Source organism: Esox lucius, chromosome 13, assembly GCF_011004845.1.
Source record: "Esox lucius isolate fEsoLuc1 chromosome 13, fEsoLuc1.pri, whole genome shotgun sequence".
In the NCBI taxonomy this organism is placed as follows: domain Eukaryota; kingdom Metazoa; phylum Chordata; class Actinopteri; order Esociformes; family Esocidae; genus Esox; species Esox lucius.
In genome coordinates, this window is record NC_047581.1 from 15752950 (window position 1) to 15778348 (window position 25399).

Genomic DNA, 25399 nt, shown 5'->3' on the forward strand with positions numbered 1-25399 from the left:
AACGTTTATTGGGAAATATTTCTGGGAAATCAGGCAAATGCAGTCCTACGATTTTACGTTTCTGTGGTTGTTTCTGTGAACATTTACCTCACCTGTAAGACTAGTAAATAAGAAAAAAGTATTCTGTTATTAAATAAGTGGGTATGCTATTTTATTGTTGTAGTCGATGAGCCATGGCATATGAGCTGTCATATGAGCTGTATTAGACCTACAGTTTAATAATGGTAAACATGGTGGATAGCCTATATGCGCCTTAAACGCCTACTCTGCTGATGTTACTGTTATAAGACTTGCTGAAACAATACTGATCGAAAAAACCTACTGATTTAAGATTTTCTGTTTTTACCATAGACCGCGCTAGCTATCGTGAAAAATGTGTCTTGGTGTCGCCATTTACATGCGTGTTAAAATCATGTCTGTGGTCCCTATAGTTACCTGCTGTGCTTGTGCTAATCTACGCTGTGATTAAATGTTGCCTGCAATATCCCTATCAACTGTAGCCGTGCGGTTACATCATTTCAGATTGTCCTGAGGGGGGCAGAGAAGCCCCATATTTCTAAGAAATGTTTAGAGCGAACGTCCTTGAGGCATGAAATGACAGCTTGAGGGGGTTCTTTCACAACAAGCAAAGCCATTTCTGTGAAATAATGCTGTGTCTTGTGAGAGCCGTGGTGAGTCAAACGTTTTTTAAGATTCATGAATGCGTTGTGCGCCCATTAGTGTGTACTGTGCGTTCATTACTGCTGTAGGGGGTCGGTCACTAGGCAAGGATAATATAGACTGTTATAGTAGCTAGGCCACTCCGCATGTTTCCATAAAAATAATATCAAATGGCTTACATGTGGGGGTTTTGTTACTTAATTCTGTTGTCAAGGATTACAAAAGTATAACATTAGACAAAGATAACCGCAATTTTCAAGGTTAATTCCTTAGATCGAGACTAATTAAACAAGATTGACGCCCAGTGGATTAAACTGTCATAACAGTTTGTTCTTTTTATACGTGGTGTTTGTTTGCATGTTCATAGAAATGGTTCAAGCGCTTTAGAAATGTCTATTTACATATGTTCTAAACCTCAACTTGAGTAATTTGTTTTTGTCATAGAATGTGCTTATCCAGTGTTATTTACAGTAGTTGTTTAATTCTAGCTACTTATCACACTTTCCCGCAACTGAATACAATTCAACTCCTTTCTGTAAACTTGTTATTTTATATGTTGCCAATGGCCTTGACGTTTTGTAGGGAATGTACAGTTTTATGGTGTTGACCGCTGAAGGTATAGGTGGGCAGAGGTGTCAAAAGTAAATTAGGTAAGTAATAGGCTGTGTTCACCCATTTTGGGACTTTCCTAATTAAGAGCTAAATTACCAGGGTTAAGGGAGTTCATAACTAACCACTGATCAATGAAATATAAGGCAATAGTGAATACGATATTCAGTCACCCAGCGGAGTACTTTGTTCTTTTTACACCTCTGCAGTTAGGCCTAGAAATCGGTTGCCCCCAAACACTGCTGATTTATTTGATATTCAAATTGAAACTAAATAAACAATGGGTACTTTAAAAGAAATTGTCCCTGAATGTAATCACATCTTCAACCATAATTTAATGTTATATTTATATATTGATATTTATTTAGTTTTATTTATTGAGCAAAGTTCTTTGACACAACAATTTAAATGAATGACTGGTTGTGTAAGAGTGGTCGCTTCATGGAATTTTGGTCTACTCTCCACTGCAGAGCTGCTGTAACATTTATTGGTTTTCAGGTTCTGACGCAACATCTCATTTGGATTTAGGTCTAGAGTTTAACTAAGCTACACAACATGTTTTGCTTTTCAGGCTTTCAGATATAGACTTGCTTGTGTGTATCATTGTCTTGCTGCATGACCCAATGGCTCATCAGTCGACACAAAAAGTTGACTGGCCTCCCGGATGTCCAAGTAGTCTAGGGCACTACTTATCACCAAGCTGACCTCCACAGTGAAGGTTAGAGATCAGCCAGGGCACTGAGGCCATCATGCAATAGAATAAAAACAGCCACTCAGATTTTTGACCAGCCCAAATATTTTGACACATTGACTATGCTCCATAAATGTCCTCAAATGAAACATATATTCGCAGTATAAACTCCAACCGGATGGAAGACCCACCAAGCATTTAAACAAAACACCAGTAACTGGGAAACATGAGATTGATGATGAAACACTTAAGGAGATAAATATTCTCCAGCACAGAGCTTCTTAAAATGAGTCACTCTCTCCTAAAAAAAGTACAGTACAATTTATTTATACCATGACTTAACTTAAGTCATGGAATAAATCAAATGCATCTATCTACCATATTAATCAAACAGAATAAAAACACTTTACTTTTACTTAAAACGTTTGTTCTCTGACTCTGATTTTACCTATTGCAGTATAAGGTTAGTATCATATTGAACCAAATGTCAATTAGGAATTCAGAGATTTTTTTTTTTTCTTCAGCTAAGACCAGGCTTGGTAAAGCCATGTTGCCTGGTAAAGCCGGTATCAGTGACTATCGTCCCAGAGAGGTCTTCACATCACCAGGACAATCTGCCCAAGCTGCCCGTGCCTCCATTGAGGCAGACATTTGAGCGCTACCTGTTGATGCTGGAGCCCCTGGTTAGTGAGGAGGAACTGGATCACACACGCAAGCTTGTCAAGGAGTTTCTTACTCCTGGTGGGGTAGGAGACCGGTTGCAGAGAAGCCTGGAGCGCAGAGCCAGCAACAAAGAAAACTGGGTTTGTAAATACTGTATTGGCACTGAGCTGGTCACACGTTAGCAATGGTCATTGAAATTGTTAAAAGGTTAAAAACAATCATTATTCTAATGCAACAGTTTAACAATGGATGAAGGTACTCTGTCAATTCAACATCAGGGATATCAATCTGTCCAGTTAGGAAGCATAAGCGTTTGTGAATCAATGTCACCTGTTTTTGTACAAATGAAAGTGACAACAAGTATATTGGAGAGGCAACAGCAAGACAACCCCTAAAAAGGGGATGGTTTTGCAAGTGGTGGTCACAGACAATTGCTCTCTCCTGAGACTTCCTGACTGATTCTTCTCTAGATTTGCGTTTTGCTAGTGTCCTTGTCACTACTGGTAGCATGAGATGGTCATGGCCATACAGGTTGCACATGTAGTCCAGCTCCTCCAGGATCCATACGTGACGTCACAAGAAGGTTTCCTTGAGGGGCCGACGTCCTCTAGTGGGACCTGTGCTCAAATCCCGGCACCATGCAGCTCGACTGGCTTTCGCCAGAGCAGGTTCTCACTGAACATGTGACATGCTGTGGTCAACGTTATGCTGCCTGCAACATCATCCAGCATGACTGGTTTGTTAGTGGGTCAGGGATGTTCTGGGGAGGCGTATCCTTGGAGGGTCGCACAGACCTCAACATGGTAGCCAGCGGTACCCTGACTGCTGTTAGGTACCGGGATGAAATCCTCAGATCCATCGTCAGACCTTATGCTGGTGCAGTGGGGCCTGGGTTTCTCCTGGTGCAGGATAATGTCCGGCCTCATGTGGCCAGAGTGTGTAGGCAGTTCCTGGATGACGAAAGCATTGATGCCATTGACTGGTCCTCACATTCCCCAGACCTGAATCCAATTGAGAACCTCTGGGACGTTATGTATCTGTGCATCCGCTGCCGCCAAATAGTGCCACAGACTGTCCAGGAGCTCACTGATGCCCTGATCCAGGTCTGGGAAAAGATCCCCAGGACACCATCCGTCATCTCATCAGGAGCATTCCCAGATGTTGTTGGGAGTGTATACAGGCACGTGGGGGCCATACACACTACTGAGTCACATGATGAGTTGCCGTGATGAAATTCACGAAAGTTGGAACAGCCTGTGATTTCATTTGTTTGATTTAAAAATATAATGGAGCAGTGTCCTTAATGTATTTTTGTTGGAATCAGTGTATTCAGTTGATTATAAAATGTCAAGGATATATAGGATATATATAAAAAATATATCAGCATTAAAAAACAATAAAATTATGAAAATTATTAAATTATCATTTCCACTAACAACACAACATGTGTACCCTGGTCTATGTACAGTACCAGTGAAAAATTTTGACAAACTTGATTGGTACTGTACATCCTTTATCCAGTTACTTAAATGGGATGTTGATAGAATCCATTTCGCCCACATAAGATTCGCATTTAGATTAAACATTTATGTTACATTTAATACATATGAATTGGTTTACAAATACATGTATTTATGGATGTTTGTGTAGCTCACAGAGTGGTGGATGCAGTCAGCCTATTTGGATTCCCGGATGCCTGTGGCAGTTTATTCCAGTCCTGGGGTGGTTCTGCCTCGCATGACCTTCCAAGATCGCCAAGGACAAATGAGGTGAGCACCAAGCTATACTGTTGAGACTCAAACCAGCCATTGTTAGAAGACAGTTCAAAAAGGCCCTTCTTCCAGCATTGAGAGGTATTGAAATTGTCCTTTACATCAGTGAAATGCACATCTATAGGCCTAGTGCTTATTAAAAACTTTGTTGTGAATTAATTTAGTGTGGATGGATTAATCTAGCTCTTTTGCACTTGAGAATAGGCTTGAGTTTCACACTGACCTTTGGACAGACTTCCCTTTCTTGCTGGCTATTTTAGGCTCATTGGCTGCTTGTAGCATTGGTCAGCTTTTTTTTTTTAAACACATGGGGTAAGCAGTTCACATTGCAGACAGTTCTAAATGAACACAGTTAAAGATAATACTACAGCCCACTCCAATGCTTATATGAAAAGTCAATGATGCATCAATATCCTGTGCTGCACTGTAATGTACACCCATCTACAACTTGACTGACAAACATTTCACTAAATGTATAAAGATAGGATCAAAATAGACAGGTGTTGACAGGAGTCCAATGTAAACAGTTATTGTAATATTAATGGTTCTGAGTCTGGCGTAAACAGACAGGTGTTTATTGTAATATTAATGGTCCTAAATCTGAGGTAAACAAGTTGGTTTGGAGATATGAGGCCATATTAGGACTTTCCCCAGCCTTTTGAGGTCCCTCTTTAGGGGAATCTTACCAGCATAATATTTTTGTGGCCCCATTCTTGAAGGAGCTAGAGATGCCTAGAGGCCCCCAGCCAGGACCTGACAGTGTCATCAAAACCACTGGCTATATAGCTTGGACTTTCATGGTTAACTGATTCTACTTATTGTTCATTCACATACAAGCAACATATTATGAATTCAAGCCAAAATGGGGGGTTTAAAATAATTTTAATTTCTAAAGGCCCAGACTGTATCTTTAATTAAACTTTGTTTATGTGCAGGTTTGCTGCAAAATTAATTGCAGGGGTTTTGGACTTCAAACAAATGATTGACAGGTGAGTATGATGTATATAGATTATATTATCAGTTTTAGATATAATTGTAACACAAGGTTCTGTGTTACAGTGAGACCCTGCCTATTGAGTATTTGGGTGGGAAGCCCCTTTGTATGGACCAATACTACCAGATCCTGTCCTCCTGTCGTATCCCCGGACCAAAGAGAGACACTGTGGTCAATCATGCTATTGGGAAAGTGGCCCCAACTCACATCACTGTGGTCCATAACTTACAGGTACACTAACCGTTCATTATACACTCTAAAGCTGCTTTATACTCAGCGGCCATTTTATTAGGTACAACACCCCGTTAACAGGGATAGACTGGCCACTGAATGTATGTTTAGAGGAAACCAGTAATGCTGCATTGTTACTGTAGTGGCGTGGTTGTAACACACTCAGAGAGACATCATTCACTGACTGGCTTCTCCCTCTGTTTTTAGTTCTTTGTTCTGAATGTGTATAACAGCGACGGATCACCGTTGACGGTGGACCAGATCTACATGCAGCTGGAGAAGATCTGGAACTCGTCCCTGCAGAGCAACAAGGAGCCTATCGGGATCCTGACCTCCCAGCACCGCAACACCTGGGGCAAGGCCTACAACAACCTCATTAAGGGTATGGCCTGGTACAGCCAGGGCTCAGAGAAGCACACAGGGTGACATCCCAGCATAACCCCTTGTTTTAACCCAGTCCCAAGCTATGAAGGAAGAGTAGCATGCGGGCAAGCTATCTCAAAGGACACAATCGTTTCGAGACGTTGGTTTACTGTTTCTCTGAGGCCCTTGTGGTTTCGTTTGATCGTTTTCTTCCTCAGACAAGACAAATAAGGAGTCGGTCCGTGCTATCCAGAAGAGCATCTTCTTGGTTTGTCTAGACGCACCCATGCCGCAGATTTCGGAGCAGCGGTACCAGAGCCGCGTTGCTGCCCAGATGCTACATGGTGGTGGGAGCCGGTGGAACAGTGGCAACCGCTGGTTTGATAAGACGTTACAGGTGAGTTACTGGTTGACATTTCTTTTCAGGTTTATATTTTTAATGATAAGGGCTCTTGCATGACTGTGCAGTGTAAAGAACAGCCTTTTGATTCATATTTTTAAATGTTTGCTATCCTCAGTTTATTGTGGGGGAAGATGGTACCTGTGGCCTGGTGTATGAACATGCCCCAGCTGAAGGCCCACCCATTGTGTTTTTGGTGGACCATGTTGTTGAATACATGTAAGACATTACAGAATATACTTATTCATGACATTAATTGATGATTGGTACCGAGTGTTTGAAAATCTCTACTACTGTAGAGAGAAGCCTAATGTTATGAAGATATACATTTGAAGTTACAGTTGTACTCATAAGTTTGTATATCCTGGCAGAAATTGTGACATTTTGGCATTGATTTTGAAAATATGCAAAAAAACCTTTTATTTAAGGATATTGATCATATGAAGCCGTTTATTATCAAATAGTTGTTTGGCTAAGCACAAGACCAAGTTGACCCTCCAGTGGTTAAAGCAGAAAAAGGTGAAGGTTCTGGAGTGGCAATGACAGTTTCCTGACCTTAATATCATCAAGCCCTCTGGGGAGATCTTAAATGTGCGGTTCATGCAAGATGAGCATGACCTCGAGGCATTTTGCCAAGACAAATGGGCAGCTATACCACCTGCAAGAATTCGGGGGCTTCATAGAGAACTATTACAAAAGACTTAACACTGTCATTGATGCTAAAGGGGGCAATACACAGTATTAAGAACAAAGGATATGCAGACTTTTGAACACTGGTCAGTTCATTTTTTGCCATGTTTTGTTTTATGATTGTGCCATTCTGTTATGACCTCCAGTTGAATGTGAATCCCATAAGGAATAAAAGACGTGTTTTGCCTGCTCACTCATGTTGTCTTTACAAATGGTACATATATTACCAATTCTCCAAGGGCATGCAAACGTTTGAGCACCACTGTATAATCTTTATCAACCTTGCATAATTGGTAAGATAATCAATCACAATTTGAGTCAATACCTGTTTAGAGAGGCTGACTTGAATAATTGGAATTTGAACAAAAAGCTCCATGGCTCTTAGAAATTGACGGACAAGTCTATTCCCCTTTCCTTTCAAAATTCAACACTTGCAACAAAACTATATTTGTCTAAGGGGTCAGAAGGCTACTAGTTAGCTGATCCATCCTGTTTTATCATGACAGATCAACGGTACTATTATTGTTAATATTGTCTGTCCATGACAGATTGGCTAAATTCAGATAGGGCCCAATTCTTTTGAAAATGTGGTTTGTACTCATTTGTACTGTGATAATGACACTGACCTAATGAATGTTGCCCTGCCTCTCTTGGAGTGTAATATTTAGTGTGTTGTTTCTACAGGCAGAGGATGGAAGTAGTGCGTGCTCCCATGATCCCTCTGCCCATGCCTCCCAAACTGCGTTTCAACATTACACCTGAGGTCAAAAAGGATATTGAGTCAGCTAAGCAGGATATGAACATGTCTGTAGTCCATTTCAGTGTTTCTTGCAGTTTCCGTTCAAACATGTCTTTAAAGGTTTTCTCACTCAGAATCATGCACCCCCCCCAGAATGGTGCACGACTTGGATGTGAATGTGGTGCTGTTTTCTGACTATGGAAGAAATGTACCAAAGGCACATGACCTAAGTCCAGATGCCTTCATACAGATGGCTCTACAGCTTGCTTACTTCCGGTGGGTTTCAGAACTTTTGTACTCTAACGAAACAGTATCTGAAACTGGTTCACCTTAACCTGCCACAGACCCATTTGACACTTGCTGTTATTTCATTCATCAGAATGTATAAGATGTGCTGTTCCACCTATGAGACTGCATCCTTGCGTATGTTTGCGCTTGGTCGGACAGACACCATTCGCTCCTGCTCTAACGAGTCTCTGAAATTTGTCCAGGCCATGGACGACCCAGTTAAACCAGTAAGCAAATATTATCGTGAATGGACAATAACTAACTGAGTGTATTGCAATGATATGTGTTTATCTTGTGTGTTGACAGAACACAGAGAAGGTGGCTCTATTGGACAAGGCATGCCAAGCCCACAGAGAATACACTCGTATGGTAAAACAAACTGTTTTTGATTCAAATCTACATTTACTATAACAATCCACATTCACCTCCACATTTATTTTGTGTTTTTCTATATGTCAAGGCGATTCATGGCCAGGCCATAGACAGACATCTTCTTGGCCTGAAGTTACAGGCGATTGAAGAACTTGCATCCATGCCAGAGATATTCATGGATACAGCCTATGCTGTGGCTGAGCACTTTAATCTCTCCACCAGCCAGGTATGCAGCCCATTTATGTGACAGGTTAAGCTTCCTAAAATGCAGCATACAGTGAACTTCAAAAGTATGTTGCTGAGTATTTGGCAATTTTTTAATTGGATGAACCATTTAGAAATTACAACACATTTTGCAATTAGTCCTCCCATCTAAGAGTGCCAAAATATTTGGACATTTGACTCAGCTTTATCATAATAAACAAGTGTTGTTTGTTTGCAACATTAGTGCATGCAGTCTTAAATCTAGGCTTTGCATTTCCCTTTGGAGTCTGTTGTTGGCATCTGAAAAGTTGTCACATTTGTTATTTAAAGAAGAAAACAAGTGAACTCCTATTTTTATGTAATCAGAAACATAAGCAAAAAAGTATGTTCACTGTCATCACGCTCTACTTTTCACCAACATCAAGTCAGTTTGGTGGAAACACCAATGTTCGATTAGGTACAAATCTGCCAGTTTGATGGTAACCTACAGGATTTAGTGTGATTGGCTCCTATTTTGGATATTTTTGGATCCCATTTTCCCATGCTAATTACTAAAGTTGTATTTCTCTTCTCCAGGCTGGTGCAAAGACAGACTGTGTAATGTGCTTCGGCCCGATGGTGCCAGATGGCTACGGAGTTTGTTACAACCCTATGGCAGACCACATTAACATTGCCATCACAGCATTAAATAGCTGTGAAGAGACCCATGCAGCGAATTTTGGCCGGGCTGTGAAGAAGGCTCTCAGAGACATGAGGTCTCTGCTGGGGGAGACTGCTATGGCCAAGCAGTAATGCCCCACATGCATGGCTCCTCTGTAGGGCTCTGTGGAACGGAACCTGCGCTGGAGATAGTGGGGGAAACTATTGTTTATCTAGTGCTGTAACGTTGAGAGAGGAGAAGCCCTATGCACTGGCAACCAAGCCTTGGAAGCTTTTGGGCCCTTCAGGTAGACTTGATATGAGTGTGGGAAAGGAAGTCCTGTAATAGCCAAATGGGCCTTAAGCGGAAAGCAAGTATGACACGACGGAAAGTTGTACATTTCATGCTGAGTGGATCCCTTTCCAGATTGGAAGTGCCTTACTATGTCAAAGAAAGATCCACACCGGATCATGACACAGACTTAACTGGATGTTTTATTTTTCAATGTTGACATGCTAGTGCTGTCTAAAATGAATGTGTGTGTGTTGTGCTTACCTACATATGCTGTTTCATACATAGGAAATAATGAGTTCAAACAGTTATACATTGTTTTAGTAATGAAACTCATCATACTGTAATGATGTGGCATAATAACAAATTGCTCAGTGGTTCTGCAGGTATTTCGGTATGAAATCTTTCTATACAGCTAAGAAAATAAAATTGAAAAGAGACTTGATTATTTTTTATACCTTGAGTATTTATTTTCATGTTACAAAATCTAACAACAATTCTTAAACTAAGGAAAAACTCCAGGGGAATTTTTTTTGTTACATTGTCCTTAAAATCCCTGTCTAGTTAATTACAGAAGTACAGAAAGGCAAGCCACGGATCAAGTCTCTATAAATGAGTAATTAGCTTGGAAACTTCTGTTGCTTTGCAGGTACTCGCCATGGAATTCAATCTCCGCCATATTTCCAGCAGATTGCCAGTGAAAAAGCTGTTGGCCCTTGAACACTGTGGTTTTCAAAACATCCACATCCCGTATCTAATGGAGATGGGATTAGAAACAATGTTATTTACAAATGCATACATGTCAGCATGCAAGCTGAATGGTTCAATATACAATCAACTAGACTCTAGTTTATCTTGATTAATGTACTGAATACAAGAAAGAACCATCTTCCTCGCTCACCATAATAAAAGTGGACTGGACTTCTGTGTTGTTGACGAAAGGGCCAATGCTCAGAGCCTGGATCCTGATCTTTACTGAAGGAGGGGCATTGATGAACACCCGGCACGTATGACTGTCCACCTGTGAAGTCACTATTGGATTCACAATGACCCCACTGGGAGCGAACAGCTGGACATCACAGTCTGTGTGCGCAATACGGAAGAAGCATTTGGTTATATCTTAAATTAAGCAAGTAATACAGTTTTTGCAGCATGTCGTTATATCAAATATATTCTAGTGCACTGTAACGCTGCAACTGCAACTCTAAAACCAGCCAGTAGGGTCCCTGTCACATACCCTGATAATGATTTTTCTTGGTGTTCTTCTGACTGCTGTAAGTGAGCAGTGCTCCATTTCCTGGTGATAGGAGATTCTGCCTTACCAGCAGCACATTAGTCCTGGAGGTCAGTTCAGTGTCCTTTAACTGCCCACACTTCCTGACCAGTACCAGTCGATCATAGAACGCCACATACTCCCCTGCACAAGTACACACACAAAGTGGATATTCAAATGTTGTCGCGTGAATTGCCGTGGGCTTTGAAAGGGCTATCACATGAGGACTGACTTGTTTTGCAGCTTAAGGAGCTGGACTCTACTTTGATGTAGATGACCTCATCCAGGGGCCGGCCTATAGACAGGATGCAGCGACCTATCTCATGTCTCAAGTCCACTGTGCCAGACTCTTCTAGCAGAAGCTGTCCACATGGACCTCGAGAACAACACACAATGGATTACTGTCATACCTCCCAATGCTCATGTAGCTCTCACTTATCTTAAATAGTATTGGTTACAATATATTACTAAAGGTGTAAAAAGGTCTGACATTTGTTTTGATTTGAGTCAACAAAAGTGTCATTTTCATTAAGGCTGTGTGGACCTCTGGTATCTGTCTGTGTTTTTACTGGCTAAAGAAGCAACAAGGTCTGCCACCTTACTGGTTTTTGGGGTGGAGGTGGGCGTGGCTTTGTCAGTCTGTGGGGTGGTCATCTCTGTTACAGTGGAAGGTGTCTGGGTCAGGCTGACAGGTGGAGACTCCACCATGGGAGTGACCTCCATGCCCTGGTCCCTGCTCTCAAGTGAGGGCCCATTGGCACTGTAGTAGTGGGTGTGGAGTGTAGTCTTCCTCATGAGCCCGCAGTCACCCATCTGGCAGCCCCGGATAGTGATGGGCTTAGCCATGTGCATGCAGTGTAGTGGGCTGAGGGGCTCCGGCTTGATGGGTCCCATGCAAGACACTGCTCTGGACTGGACCCCATACCCACAGGACACAGAACACTGAGGGACAAGGCATATAGTGCAGTGGATATTAAAAGTCACCACACCCTAATGGACAATGCAGCTTGTAGTAAAGGTGAAAAAAAGGTCTGGCATGATTCATTTTGATTGCATGGACAGAATCTGTATTTTACATGTTGTATATCCGCTGGACAGAATGCATACTTCAGTCGGTGTACCATATGTTGTGTATCACTGCGTCTGCCAGCTCTTCATATGTATCGTTAGTGTGCTGCTCTCTGTACCCACCGGACTCCAGTCTTTAACGTCCCATTTTACGGTGCACGCCTGCGCCAGACATGGCACCGTGGTGGCAGGCTTAACGGCTGGAGGGCACCTCTCCTCAGAGACCTCGCTGTCCAGTCCGTGGATTGACTCAACACAGGCTATATGCCTCCTGGCTACCCCCAGGTCGCAAGAGACAGAACAGGCCGCCGTCCCCAGCACTTTCCACCTGGGCAGTTTTTCGCAATTTTCACGTTCATTTACATACTTGTTTTGTATGTAAATGCACACTGAACTAAGCACACTGAACTCATTCTCGTTTGATTAGCTGTGTTAGCAGAATTTGCTTGCATCAACGTTGAGTCACCAACAGACATACTTTTTTCAACTTTGAAAATGCTTACCTGTACTTCTGTCTGTCCTGCAGAACTGCAGTCATTCAAGCTTGTCCGCCAGTGTGTACAGTACATACATTTTTGTTGTTGTTGTACAGGGCAAACAAGTACAGACAAGTGTTTTTTAAAGAATTGATTTTTTTTTTACGTATTGACTGTTGGTGACTCCATGTCGTTGCCAATAAATCCTGCTAACTCTGATAGCCACTCAACTCGAGATCAAAATAATTTTAGTTGAATTTGCTTAGCTCCATTCTAGAGGTCTCTCAGTATCCTGGTATGATCACACGGTTAATTTCGCAGCTCACAGTCCAGGAGAAATGTTTCACCCCGCTCCTCCTGGCTGCTGTGTCTGTTGTTTACCTGGCTGGACAGCTGAAGGAGTTGCACGTGACCAGCGCTATGGGTTTGGTCACGTTCATACACTCTGTACTGTCTGCAACCTCTTCCTCCTGTCCCATGGTCTCCTGGGAGCAGTAGAGAACCCTGTGGGCCAAGCCTCCACCGCACGACACACTGCACCCTCCCTGCTTGTAGCGCCACCTGCATGGAAAACCCGCCGGCGTTACCCTGGGGCGACCTTTTATCTCGATATCTATTGTTCTCATCCAGGTGAACTCACGTAGGAGGGCATGGGAAAGGGTTGCAGGGTTCCGTGCGTGGCAGCGGTTTCCTGGACGCATCACAGAGAACCTCAGGCACCCCCAGCATGCTGTAGTGCTCCATGCAAGAGAACCACACGTGCAGGGTTCCTGCGGACGTAGAAGGCTTGGTTTGACCAAGGAGACAGCACCAGGACTAAACGGATTGTGCGGTCTCACTCACCATTCCCACAGGTCTTCGAGCATCGGCCAATCACAGGACTCCACACGTACACTGCGCGGCTTGTGGAGCTCAGATCAGGGGAGTTGTTGATTATTAGTGGATCCTGGTGAAGACAGGTCAGAGGATGTCCGACCCCTGAGTTCTCCAAGTGTGACATCTTAGAATGTTCTGTTCATATAATGGCTTTCGTAGGAATTGGACAACGTTTACCGTACCTCTCTGTTGGACTCCCATCCGATGGGACAGACATCCACCACGCAGGCCACCGACACGGGGGGTTTGAAGAGCCCAGAACACAAGCTGTGGTCGACCGCAACATCGCGACCCCCTTCGGACCGCACACATGTCACAACACGTTTGGCCTCTCCTGGCCCACAGACCGCTGAACACACCCCGAGTTCTGACGCAGTCCACCTGTCACAAACACACGTCGAATGCAACCATTATGCTACGTGTTTGTAGTATGCCGTTTCCTTCACATATCCAATGCCTGGAAAACGGAAACGGAATTAAAACTGGGGTCTGAAACCTATGCTTGCTCTTTTTAAATTGACAAACATATTCATCGGTCCATTAGAACATTTGTCATTTGGCCGTAACCTTTTGCTATTTGGTATTTAGTCAATGCATGCCCTTACCTTGTGGGGCAGGGTTGAAGGTTGCATCTATCCACTGACTGTGGAGCTGAGTCTTTTGAACACTGAGAAGCCGGCACCTGTTGGATTCCAGCTCCTTGCCTCTGGACACATCTCACAGGACGTAGTGCCTCTCCACCACCACACGAAGCACTGCAGGGCCCAAACTCTCCCGTCTCCCAGCTGGGAAACACAACACAGGAAATGATCAATCAGTTAGACACTGGGAATTTTCTGGCATTAAAGAAACACATACAACGTTTAGGTGTTGACAGTTTGCATTTGAAAGTAGCTCGAACCTGGGTGGACAAGCGGAAAGGTGACAGGCTGCCTGTTGAGGAAGGGGACTGGGAACTGAGTCACAGTATAAGTCCTCCAGATGTTCCTTAGTGCCTTCGTCCACACAAACATACACAGGTTTCTGTATGCCTACAAACATTTGTAAAAAGTGTAAAAAGTAAAGATAAAATTGTTAATAGCAGGGGCATTTGGAACCAAAAAGGGACTATGTTTTACTTTATCGTTTTTCATTTTTGTTACTCGTACATCTCAGGTTGACATGATTTGTGTGTAAAAAAAAAAAGGACTGCAAAGTGACCACTTACCTGAGCCACAGGTGACTGAGCAGGAGGTTGTAACAACATTCCACTTGCCCCTGGGCATCTGTTGTGTAAGAACATTATTGCTGATGGGTGTGTATAATTTGTATGTGATGTTTGGACTAGTTTGCTCTCCAAATTCTTTTCCATATTTCCGATAGACCTGTAAGACGAAATCTATTATGTTACTTTCCATTTGGAAGACTTATTGAACATTTCTACTTGGGGATGTCCATTAAATGTACGTCTCTCACGGTTGTGAGGCTTGCACAGTATGTTCTCTGTTCAAGCATCTGTTGTCATGTCTGGGAATGTCACCTGCTGACCTGTATGTGTGTTTCCTTTGTAACAGGTCCAGGCAGCAGTAGTTCCTCCATGAGAGGTAGGAGGTCAGGGGTAAGATAGAGCCGATAAATCAGATGACCATCCTCCAGAGGAGAGGGGTGAGTGAGGTTTAATGCGATGCTGCCACTTCCAGACACAACATATTGATCTTCAACCAACACAGCTATGGATGAAACACCAAAAGAACTTGCTTATTGTGTTTTCTATTGTATATATATATATTTATTTATTTTCTCAAACCACCCAAGGTCATCCACTCACCAAGATGAGTGAAGACAGGTGCCATGTTGACAATTTGAACCTGAGTAGCATTCACTGGCAGGGTCAGGAATGTGACATACTCTGGGAATCAAATAAACAGGGAAGGAGAGTTTAATAACTGGAATGGAATGGAGATAGACAGTGTCACTCACCAGACTGAGAAGTGCAGTGATTTGTGTCATTACCTCTGGCCTGACCTCCACTGTAAGACTTAGTGGTGAGACTGCAGGAGGAGCCATCTCCTCCACATATCCCACACACATCCTCCACCTTCCCAGACTGCAACACTCCATCACAGCCAAACACCTTGAGGAAACCATACATCAATTATAGCCTGTTGGTTTATTTTAATAGCCAGGTATAATAAAGTGTTGCCAGATCTTTCTAAGGTGTCCAGAAATCCTAGCAGGCCCTTACCTGGCACGTCCCTCCAAGACAAGCTGTAGTGGAGCCGAGGGAAGCTGGAGTGTTGGGTTCGCACCGAGTCCCATCCACAAACTGAGAGCCACGACTCACAATGAAGTTTTCTCCCTCAGACTGGCAGATGTACCTGCACTGTTCTTCCCCTGATCATAGGTAGGTTTAGAGTGGGGAAAGATGGTGTGAATGTCAAAAGTCAGTATATAGTGTAGTTCAGCTATGCCTTGTTTTTTACCCTCCACCCAGCCATTCTCCATGTGTTACAGTGTCTTGCCCCACCTGTGTCAAAGCCCACAGCGGGGATCCAGCTGTAGAAAGAGGCCTTTTTGGGGGACAGGTACAGGGGTTGGAAATCCGTCTTTGAGCACTGCTCTGCCATGAAGGCCAGCTGGGTCTTCTCACACAGCTGTTCAGCCATTATAGTGTGTGGGAGTAACATGGAACACGCCTGTTTCAGTTCACGCTCTTAGTTTCATGTTACGTCTCTTTTATTAATCGAAGGGAACGTTTTGATTATAACAATGTTTTGGAAGGGAGCCATCCTTTTCTACTCTGAAGCATGTGCATACATACTGTATATACATAGATATAAGCACAGTACTCACTGAGAGAATGGTGCAAGAATGTACCTTGTAAACATGACCAACAAGAGGCTCACTGTAAACAGAAATGTGACCTGTTGAGTTTTACCTGCCGGTGACAAAGTTCAGCCTCCAAATCTCTACCCTTGCAATCATTCCCACCAAATGCAGGTCTGGAAATACAAGAATACACTTTTTTTTTAACTTACATTCAAAAAGACAATGACAAGCAGTTGATCTAATTTGCATGAATCGTGCTGCCTGTGAACTTGAGATGACTCACAAGGATCTGTGAGAAATGTTTGTTTCCTGTTTACCGAGGGTTGTTGCATTGCCTGGTCCGCGAGGTGATGCCACCGCCACATGTCCGTGAGCAGGGGGAGAACTGGGACCAGCTGGACCAGGAGCCATGCACCACCACAGAGGAAGAAGGACTGAACTGGTTTGGGGACACGCAGCGACCCTTTAGGCACCACTAGAAGAAATACATAGTTAGTGAGTAGGGCTTTCATTTCACACTACCAACCTGAATACATGGAGCAACAATCATAGCTGTTGTAACCTCAGGCTCATTGACTGGGCCAGTGATCGGATGGGATTATTGAAAATATATAAGGCTGTACCTGGTTGGGTGCACATTCTGTCCCATCCAACAGAGGCACCAGCAGGCGTTTGCAGACACGGTTGTCCCCCGGTTTGATGTGGCAGGAAAGAACACGGCATACAGGCTGACAGGAGGAAGGAGTTGACACATTTAATCCTAGATACTGTCAACATAATTAACCAGCCTTTTAGTGTAACCACATCAGTTTAATCCTAGAAGGAAGACCATACATGTAATGTGTCCCGTACCAGGTCAGTGTTGGTGAAAGAGCAGGCTCTGGCAGTGCTCCCAAACGCTATGCGACACTGGTCATCCACTCCATAGTAAAGGCCTGGCTTCCAGTCTTGCAGAGATCCTCCCAGAATGGGCAAGTCTTTCAGACAGTCAGCATTGCCTTCACTAGAATAGCATTATAAATTCGACAAGACACTTTCCAAAGTAGTAGCATTAGCCACGTTAATACAGAAATATACTTAAATGAATATACTTAAAAGTTAAATGAATTACTACCATAAATGTTTCATCCACACTGAGACGATTTTCTAAAATAATAGCGAAACCATAGGATCTTTTTTTATATTCTTAAAACCAGCTATTTGCATTTTGGATTACTTTACCTAACCCCAACCAAGGACATTCAAAAGTGTATGTATTCTATATTACCTTTAATTTACTAGGCAAGTTCAGTTGACCAGTGCAAAAGAAGAAATGGTGTCACAAATTAATTGTGTATGTTTCTTTCTAGGTTCCCGGGTTCAGCATATTACTGCTTGTTCTTTTGGGTTTTAGCCTGGGTGTCAGTATAAGCACTTTGACGTGAAAAGTCCTTGTTTGGACAAAGGAAATGGTCATAGCTAATATCAGTTTGTTGTTCCTGAAAATAATTGAACAGCAGTTCTGTTACTAAAAGCAATTGTCTTCAAAAATAAGAAACACCAAAAGTGCCTGCATGTACTAAATCCCCATTTTATACAAAGCAACTTACAGTAGTTTGTGCATATATTTCTAACTCAGGATACTGCCATTGCAAGCACCTTGCTGAACTGAGCCAAATAGGACCACCATTACCATGTATTTGGTTTAACATCCCTACCATCATTACACTGACATCTTTGGTGAGCGATGTTGTTTTATTAAAATAATATTGCTCTCTCCACATACAGTGAGGAGAACAAGTATTTGATACACTACCAATTTTGCAGGTTTTCCTACTTACAAAGCATGTAGAAGTAATTTTTATCATAGGTACTCTTCAACTGTGAGTGACGGAATCTAAAACAAAAATCCAGAAAATCACATTTTATGATTTTTAAGTAATTCATTTGCATTTTATTGCATGAAATAAGTATTGGATACATCAGAATAGCAGAACTTAATATTTGGTACAGAAATCTTTGTTTGCAATTACAGAGATCATACGTTTCCTGTAGTTCTTGACCAGGTTTGCACACACTGCAGACCATACAGACCTTCTCCAGATCCTTTATGTTTTGGGGCTGTTTTGCTGGGCAATACAGACTTTCAGCTCCCTCCAAAGATTCTCTATTGGGTTCAGGTCTGGAGACTGGCTAGGCCACTCCAGGACCTTGAGATGCTTCTTACGGAGCCACTCCTTAGTTGCCCTTGCTGTGTGTTTCGGGTCGTTGCCATGCTGGATGACCCAGCCCCGACCCATCTTCAATGCTCTTACTGAGGGAAGGAAGTTGTTGGCCAAGATCTCGCGATACATGGCCCCATCCATCCTCCCCTCAATACGGTGCAGTCGTCCTGTCCTCTTTGCAGAAAAGCATCCCCAAAAAATTATGTTTCCACCTCCATGCTTCACGGTTGGGATGGTGTTCTTGGGGTTGTACTCATCGTTCTTCTTCCTCCAAGAGTTTAGACCAAAAAGCTCTATTTTTGTCTCATTAGACCACATGACCTTCTCCCATTCCTCCTCTGGATCATCTATGGTCATTGGCAAACTTCAGACGGGCCTGGACATGCGCTGGTTTGAGCAGGGGGACCTTGCGTGCGCTGCAGAATTTTAATCCATGACGTCGTAATGTGTTACTAATGGTTTTCTTTGAGACTGTGGTCCCAGCTCTCTTCAGGTCATCTGCCGTGTAGTTCTGGGCTGATCCCTCACCTTCCTAATTATCATTGATGCCCCACGAGAGTTTGCATGGAGCCCCAGACCGAGGGAGATTGACCGTCATCTTGAACTTCTTCCATTTTCTAATAATTGCGCCAACAGTTGTTGCCTTCTCACCAAGCTGCTTGCCTATTGTCCTGTAGCCCATTCCAGCCTTGTGCAGGTCTACAGTTTTATTCCTGATGTCCTTACACAGCTCTCTGGTCTTGGCCATTGGGGAGAGATTGGAGTCTGTTTGATTGAGTGTGTGGATAGGTGTCTTTTATACAGGTAACGAGTTGAAACAGGTGCAGTTAATACAGGTAATGAGTGGAGAACAGGAGGGCTTCTTAAAGAAAAACTGACAGGTCTGTGAGAGCCGAAAATTTTACTGGTTGGTAGGTGATCAAATACTTATGTCATGCAATAAAATGCAAATTAATTATTTAAAAATCATACAATGTGATTTTCAGAATTTTTGTTTTAGATTTCGTCTCTCACAGTTCAAGTGTACTTATGATAAAAATGACAGACCTCTACATGCTTTGTAAGTAGGAAAACCTGGAAAATCAGCATGATTGGGTATAAAATAGTATTCCAGAGAGGATGAGTCTTTCAGGAGTAAAGATGGGTTGGGGTTCACCACTCTGTGAATGACTACCCAGGCAAATAGTGCAACAATTTAAGAATAATGTTTCTCAATGTGAAATTGCATCATTAAGATTCAGAAAATCTGGAGAAAACTCTGTACAGAAGGGACAATGCCGAAAGCCAATATTGGATCTCTGTGTTCCTCAGGCCCTCAGGCAGCACTGCATTAAAAACAGACATGAAGTGGACATCACTGCATGGGCTCAGGAACACTTCCGAAAACCCTTGTGTGTGAACAGCATCCACAACTGCAAGTTAAAACGCTACCATGCAAGAAAAACATATATAAACAAAATCTAGAACCGCCGCTGCCTTCTCAGGGCCCATGCTAATTTAAGATGGACTGAGGTGAACTGGAAAACTGTCCTGTGGTCTAATGAATCAAAACTTTTATTTTGGGAATCATGGACGCTGCATCCCCTGGACTAAAGAGGAGAGGGACCATCCGGTTTGTTATCAGGGCACAGTTCAAAAGCCAGCATCAGTGATGGTATGGGGGTGCATTACTGTGTATGGTATGGGGGTACATTACTGTGTATGGTATGGGTGTACATTACTGTGTATGGTATGGGTGACTTGCACATCTGTAAAGGCACCATTAATGCTGAACAATATATAGCTCCGGAAAAATTAAGAGACCACAGCACCTTTTTCTTTCCTTTCCAAAAAAGTTGAAAATCAAGGTTTTCAGTGAGGAACAAAAGGGTTATAATTAAGAGACCACTGCAAATTGAATGCTTCTGTTCCTCACTCAAAACCTACCTTTTCAACTTTTTTAGAAAGGAAAGAAAAAGGTGCAGTGGTCTCTTAATTTTTTCCGGAGCTGTATACAGGTTTTGGAGTAACATACTGTATGCTGCCATCCAGACAATGTCTTTTTCAGGGAAGGCCTTGCTTATTTCAGCAAGACCACCACATTCTGCACATATTACAACAGCATGGCTCCATAGTAAAAGAGTCTGCTTGGTAAACTGACCTGCCTGCAGTCCACATCTGTCACACATTTAAAAAAGTTGGTGCATTATGAAAAATACGACAAAGGAGACCCAGAACTGTCGAGCAGCTGAAATCCAGCAAGAATGGGAATACATTTCACTTTCAAAACTACAGCATTTGGTCCCAGTTCCCAAACGCTTACATAGTATTGTTAAAAGAAGAGGTGATGCAACACAGTGGTAAACGTGACCCTATTCCAACTTTTTTTAAACGTGTTGCTGGCGTAAAAAAAAATTTTGTTGTGTCTTTCCAAAAACAATACAAAATCTCAGTTTCAGCATTTGATATGCTGTCTTTCTACAATTAAATCATTAATAAATCAATTCAAGTAAATACAGGGATAAATTATTTGCACATAATTGCATTCTGTTTTATCTATCAATCAGATGTGTTCCAATGAAAATCCTGCAAGGGATTTTTATAAAGAACTGGTAGCTCCAGCATTCTTTATCTACAGTCATGCACTAACACTAGTTAGCAACTGCACTAATTCTATTTGGCAACAAACTTAAGACCAAACACAGAAATATAACGGGATATTCATTAGAAAATCTGTCTCTGGGGAAATGGCTTCATTGTTTATATCTCAAATGACCCCGTTAAGATGCTTTTGGGAAACCAGGCCCTGGACATTACATTTCTGAGAGGTAATCTACTTACAATAAACAGTTCATATTGTTATTATTAACATTCTATGTGAGTAAGAACTGCCAAGCCAACCTGAAGAATGTCTGCAGCTGCTGTCTACTGCACGGAGACCAGGTCAGATCCACACTGTTGTAGCCTCCATCAGAGGCCATCATAAAGCCACTGCTGCTGCACGTGTTGCCCATCCCATCGTGGTTTATACCAAAACTGTGGGGGAGAGAAGTGAGGATAACTACATGTTCACTGATGGCTTTTGACAGTGACGCTGCTGTATTGCTACAGTGTGTCTTACCTGTGGCCTATCTCATGAGCGATTGTGATGCCCAGATCAAAACCTGTGTCCTCTGTGATCACACAGCTCCACTGGCTAGAGCAAGCCCCGCCTAGCTGGGCCACACCCCTCACCTGCTTGTTTCCATTTGGCAGCTCAAGGTCAAATCTGGGTAATAGCAAACAGTCAGGTAACATTGGACACATTCTATATCTCCAGAGTACCCTTTTACTTGATGTCAAAACAGTTTCCTGTATGTATTTGGCACATAGTACTATTTCTTTAGGCTTTTTTGTTTTGTCTCTGTACCTTCAGCAGGTTAGAAATGCCAATGCTGATTTTATTCTACCCTTTATTCTACCCTTTATTCTACCCTTTATTCTACCCTTTATTCTACCCTATCTACCCTTATTAGTGACTCAGCAAACATTTGCTGGTTGTTTTGGTTTAATTTTGGGATGTTTGCCAAATATGAACTGAATGATCAATGATGACTAGTTTCATTTTCTTTATAAGTGAGTAGATTGTCTGTTTCAAAACACCTTTATCTTGGCATTTAACGAGTATATGAATAAATCCTTATCAGTGAGAAAAAATGTAATTGTCTGCTTTAGGTCTGTAGGATGTTTGATCTTTGTGCCTCTGTCATTTTGTTTCACACATTATTATTCATGATTCATTAATGCAGAAGTGTTCAGAATCCTAAATCCTTGCTGTTATAAAAAGTTATTAAAAACAATCAGATCTTCAAATGCATCTAATACATAACAATTTGATATAGTCATGAACACGGTATACATACATTTGTTAAATATAAAGTGTTTTCATTTTTAAACCAGGAAACAGATATGGATTTGTGAAAATATAAGGTTACATTCTGGGCTCCCTCGCGATGCAATGTTAAGAAGTTCAAATCCTGCTTGTGACCTACTAACAGTACAGAGGGTGCTGGAAAAAGACTCAACACCATCTGGGCTGAATGCCTAGGATGTTGGACGGGCTGCCTTGTCTGGTCGTGCTCTAGTGACACCTTGCAGGTAGGTCAGGCCCCTGCAAAATACCTCCTTGGTGGAGCTGCATGATAATAAGCAGACACCGTTGGATATTCAACTCTCTCAAACCGGCTGGCGAGTGGCTGCGATGAGTCAAGACCTTAACCGCAAAATTAGACGTAACAAAATTGGGATCGGAGAAAAACTTGAATATGTTGGGAGTACAGAACCAATTCTGTTATCGTAGCTTGCTCGTGCAAATACATGCGCAGGGAAGTGTGGCATTAACATCAGATTATCTACCTTGTTATGTACAGCACAAGGTCAGCATGCAAGGGGTCTGTGTCGTTAGTCGGGTTGACTCTTCTGGCCCAATCACACACACTCCTCAGGGATGAGGAGATGTTGGTGGAGATGTTGACCTCCGTCTATAAAAACAAATCCAACACTCAGTTGCCAGGCCTCCGCAGGAGTGTTTTCGGTGTGGGCGGGACAAGCATTTTCGAACACTGACCTCTGTGACATCCTCTGTGAGGATGATCATGCGGACCAGATGCACTCTTATGTTGGCACCCAGCGTCGTGTCCCTCAGAAGCTCTGAGGCCTGTCATAGGAAAACAGGAAACACGAGGACAGCCAGAACGTCTTTGATGAGCAACATTCCTAAGCGTCGCTTTACATTTCTTTAAAGAGTGACAGACAGACAAACTTTTTAACAGTCACACAATGCCTGACTGACTAACAATGTTGAGGTTGGTGAGGATGTATCTCTCTGTGTCCTGTCTATGGATCAGCTGGACGTCAGGCCCCACTACCACTAGTAGCTCTAGGTGGGACACCTCGGGCATCATGGCCGACCGACTGCGAGGCAACCTCTTCACTGTCAGGAACAAGACAAACAGATTGTGCATGGATGATTTACCTACTGTATTGTATGTAGCGTAGGTAAAAGAACATTCTTTTATTCTGGGACACTAACTGTGAGAGTGTCTGGGGTGGCTTTTGGCATTAAAGGACTGGTGGAACACCAGGTGGGGTGTTCCTGGGCTGGCAGTTCTCCTGGCTTCAGTCAGATACATGTGCTGATGGAGCACTGGCTGAATGTATAGTGTCTCGGCCCCTGCAACCACCATGCCTTTCTGAGGGAAATGAAAGAAAAACAACTCCAATACAGCAAAGTTCAGGAGAATACTGACGTTAAAGACAAGGGAGCCGTTAACATAAGTCCACTGTAGAATTGTATCTTAAACTTTGAGACAACTTACGATTTTCCCAGCACAGACGGTAAGAAATCTTCTAACTAAAGGCGGATTAAGAACGTTTCCCTGCTGACAAGACATGGAATTAATTTTCCTTGTGACAATGGTGTTTAGGGCTGTCTCTACTGAGTACCGACAGGGGAGGGACAAATTCTTCACCCCAGGTCCAAGCAAAAAGCGCTTCCCATGGGCCTCAGAGGAGCATGGCCGGGGGCCAGTGAGGTGGTCCATGGTGGTACAGTTGGCCCAGAAGAGCTGAAACTCAGGCACTAGGGTGAAAAAGGTTTACTTCAAATGTGGAGTTATTGATCCACCAAAATGATTGTACAACAGTCTATAATTTTATGTAAATGTTATTACTAAGGAATGTTAATACTGAAAAATACCTGAGGCAGCAGAACCAACACCAAAATAAAACACCATATCCTTTTGATTCAGGGAGTGTAGAAATTGCTGGAGATGAGATATATGTATATTTATATATATATGTATATACAATTTTGTGATAATTTTTTAAACCATCAGTAATGTGAGTAGATTCACTTAAACCATCTTACAGTAGCTTGTAATGCAGATTGCAATATATCTGCTCGAAGAGCTCAATTAAGTAAACAGGAATTACCGACATCCCCAAAGAACTACTAAAATATCCTACAGGTGTTGATTTGAAAGTGAGCGTGACATACATCTGAGATCATGTGAAACATTATCTGTTTTGGCTGTAGGTGCAGATTTCCACACGGTGATATATGCAGCATAAATGGAGGAGGTCAATGCACTCTGCAGATGTCACAAACAGAGAAATTCCAAACTGCTGCTCTATGTTTTTCACCTACCTCCTCAAGTGGAGATCTCATTAGTGTTGCTGTGGAGCATGGCAGCACTGACAGCAGACAGAGCAGCACCAAGGCTGCCATGTCTCCCCTCTCTTTTCCCCCCGTTGAAGTCTCTTGCCGTCTATAGGGAGTGAGGTCTTCCTTCCAGCCGAGACTGCTGTGTTCCAGCCAAGTGGGGAAATGGCAAACGAGTTTAGTAAAACATCAGGGACAGTAGTTGATAAGTGACAGACCTCTCTTGTTTATTTTTACTGTGGGACTAAGTAAAACAGAGCAATGCCAGCTGATTGGCTGGATCTTGAACGCTGATGTTTATTCTATCAGTCATGGGAAGGCTCTGAAGGATGTCATATACAGTGCAGAACAGTACACTCCTTCAGTTCAGACTCACTTTTTTCCTTATTTCACGTACAGTATATTGTTCAGAAGTAGTTGTGAATGAAGTAAAATATGAAATTCATTGATAGTTGCCCCTTTAAAATGCCATTACTGTAATCAAGGTGGTTATTTTCTGTGTAATATACATAGGCCCACTAGAGGGCAGATAAGGCCCATTGTCACATTACAGGTGTACTGTGGAACGGCTAAATGCTGACACTTGCATTACGATTCTTTCGGTGGTGGGTCTATCTACTTTTCCATGATTGGTTCCAATAGAAATGTATTGAGTTCAGCTTTGGCTTTGGTTAACCTCTGGAAACATCACTGCTTTAGGAGATGGTTCGCTGCGAGCACACTGAGCTTCTACATGTCATCTATTAATTGTAACTCGGTTTTCACACTCCATTTTGTCTGCTTTTGAAACATATTTAACCAGTAATCCTTGGTCTGTGAAATGTTACTTAGTAGAACTTAATAGTAATCATCTAACTTATGGAAAATAAGTATCCTAAATCAGTAATGAATTTAGAAGGACAATCA

General features: G+C 42.6%; 2 protein-coding genes across 3 annotated transcripts; one reads left to right on the forward strand and one right to left on the reverse strand.

Moving 5' to 3' along the window:
- The first annotated feature begins 163 nt into the window (after nucleotides 1-163).
- Nucleotides 164-10062, forward strand: zgc:154046 (choline/carnitine O-acyltransferase). Of its 2 annotated transcripts, none has more exons than XM_010895706.5 (14): nucleotides 164-671; nucleotides 2485-2763; nucleotides 4274-4392; nucleotides 5331-5384; nucleotides 5455-5620; nucleotides 5828-6002; nucleotides 6202-6380; nucleotides 6502-6602; nucleotides 7758-7877; nucleotides 7966-8088; nucleotides 8192-8327; nucleotides 8407-8469; nucleotides 8561-8698; nucleotides 9253-10062. In XM_010895706.5, the coding sequence occupies exons 1-14, from the start codon at nucleotides 648-650 to the stop codon at nucleotides 9466-9468; spliced, it is 1893 nt and encodes a 630-aa protein (XP_010894008.1). In that variant the 5' UTR covers nucleotides 164-647; the 3' UTR covers nucleotides 9469-10062. The 2 variants fall into 2 exon arrangements, with proteins under 2 accessions (XP_010894008.1, XP_010894009.1); XM_010895707.5 differs by lacking the exon at nucleotides 164-671 and adding an exon at nucleotides 689-1310.
- adamts13 (ADAM metallopeptidase with thrombospondin type 1 motif, 13) lies at nucleotides 10053-24694 on the reverse strand. Its single transcript, XM_010895705.4, has 31 exons — nucleotides 24479-24694; nucleotides 24029-24095; nucleotides 23649-23911; nucleotides 23363-23522; nucleotides 23127-23263; nucleotides 22898-22987; nucleotides 22687-22811; nucleotides 21413-21559; nucleotides 21193-21327; nucleotides 16961-17111; nucleotides 16732-16836; nucleotides 16426-16583; nucleotides 16218-16281; nucleotides 15807-15933; nucleotides 15525-15673; nucleotides 15293-15413; nucleotides 15108-15188; nucleotides 14828-15009; nucleotides 14508-14664; nucleotides 14202-14331; nucleotides 13906-14085; nucleotides 13483-13681; nucleotides 13268-13370; nucleotides 13065-13194; nucleotides 12806-12985; nucleotides 12072-12276; nucleotides 11483-11822; nucleotides 11113-11256; nucleotides 10845-11024; nucleotides 10509-10690; nucleotides 10053-10361 (listed from the first exon to the last, which is right to left on the reverse strand). Exons 1-31 carry the CDS (start codon nucleotides 24557-24559, stop codon nucleotides 10206-10208), a joined length of 4629 nt encoding a protein of 1542 aa, XP_010894007.3. The 5' UTR covers nucleotides 24560-24694; the 3' UTR covers nucleotides 10053-10205.
- Nucleotides 24695-25399: the final 705 nt, after the last annotated feature.

Bases quoted from the DNA above. Each gene is read 5' to 3' on its own strand.
- adamts13 (XM_010895705.4), bottom strand. From the start codon at position 24,559: ATGGCAGCCTTGGTGCTGCTCTGTCTGCTGTCAGTGCTGCCATGCTCC. The intron at 15,010-15,107 runs GTGAGTGGATGA...TTTCATCCATAG, and splicing joins ACCTGTCTTCACTCATCTTG to CTGTGTTGGTTGAAGATCAA. The intron at 11,823-12,071 runs GTGGGTACAGAG...CTTGTCCCTCAG, and splicing joins ACGTTAAAGACTGGAGTCCG to TGTTCTGTGTCCTGTGGGTA.
- zgc:154046 (XM_010895706.5), top strand. From the start codon at position 648: ATGCTGTGTCTTGTGAGAGCCGTG. The intron at 672-2,484 runs GTGAGTCAAACG...TTTTTTCTTCAG, and splicing joins TGTGTCTTGTGAGAGCCGTG to CTAAGACCAGGCTTGGTAAA. The intron at 8,470-8,560 runs GTAAAACAAACT...CTATATGTCAAG, and splicing joins ACAGAGAATACACTCGTATG to GCGATTCATGGCCAGGCCAT.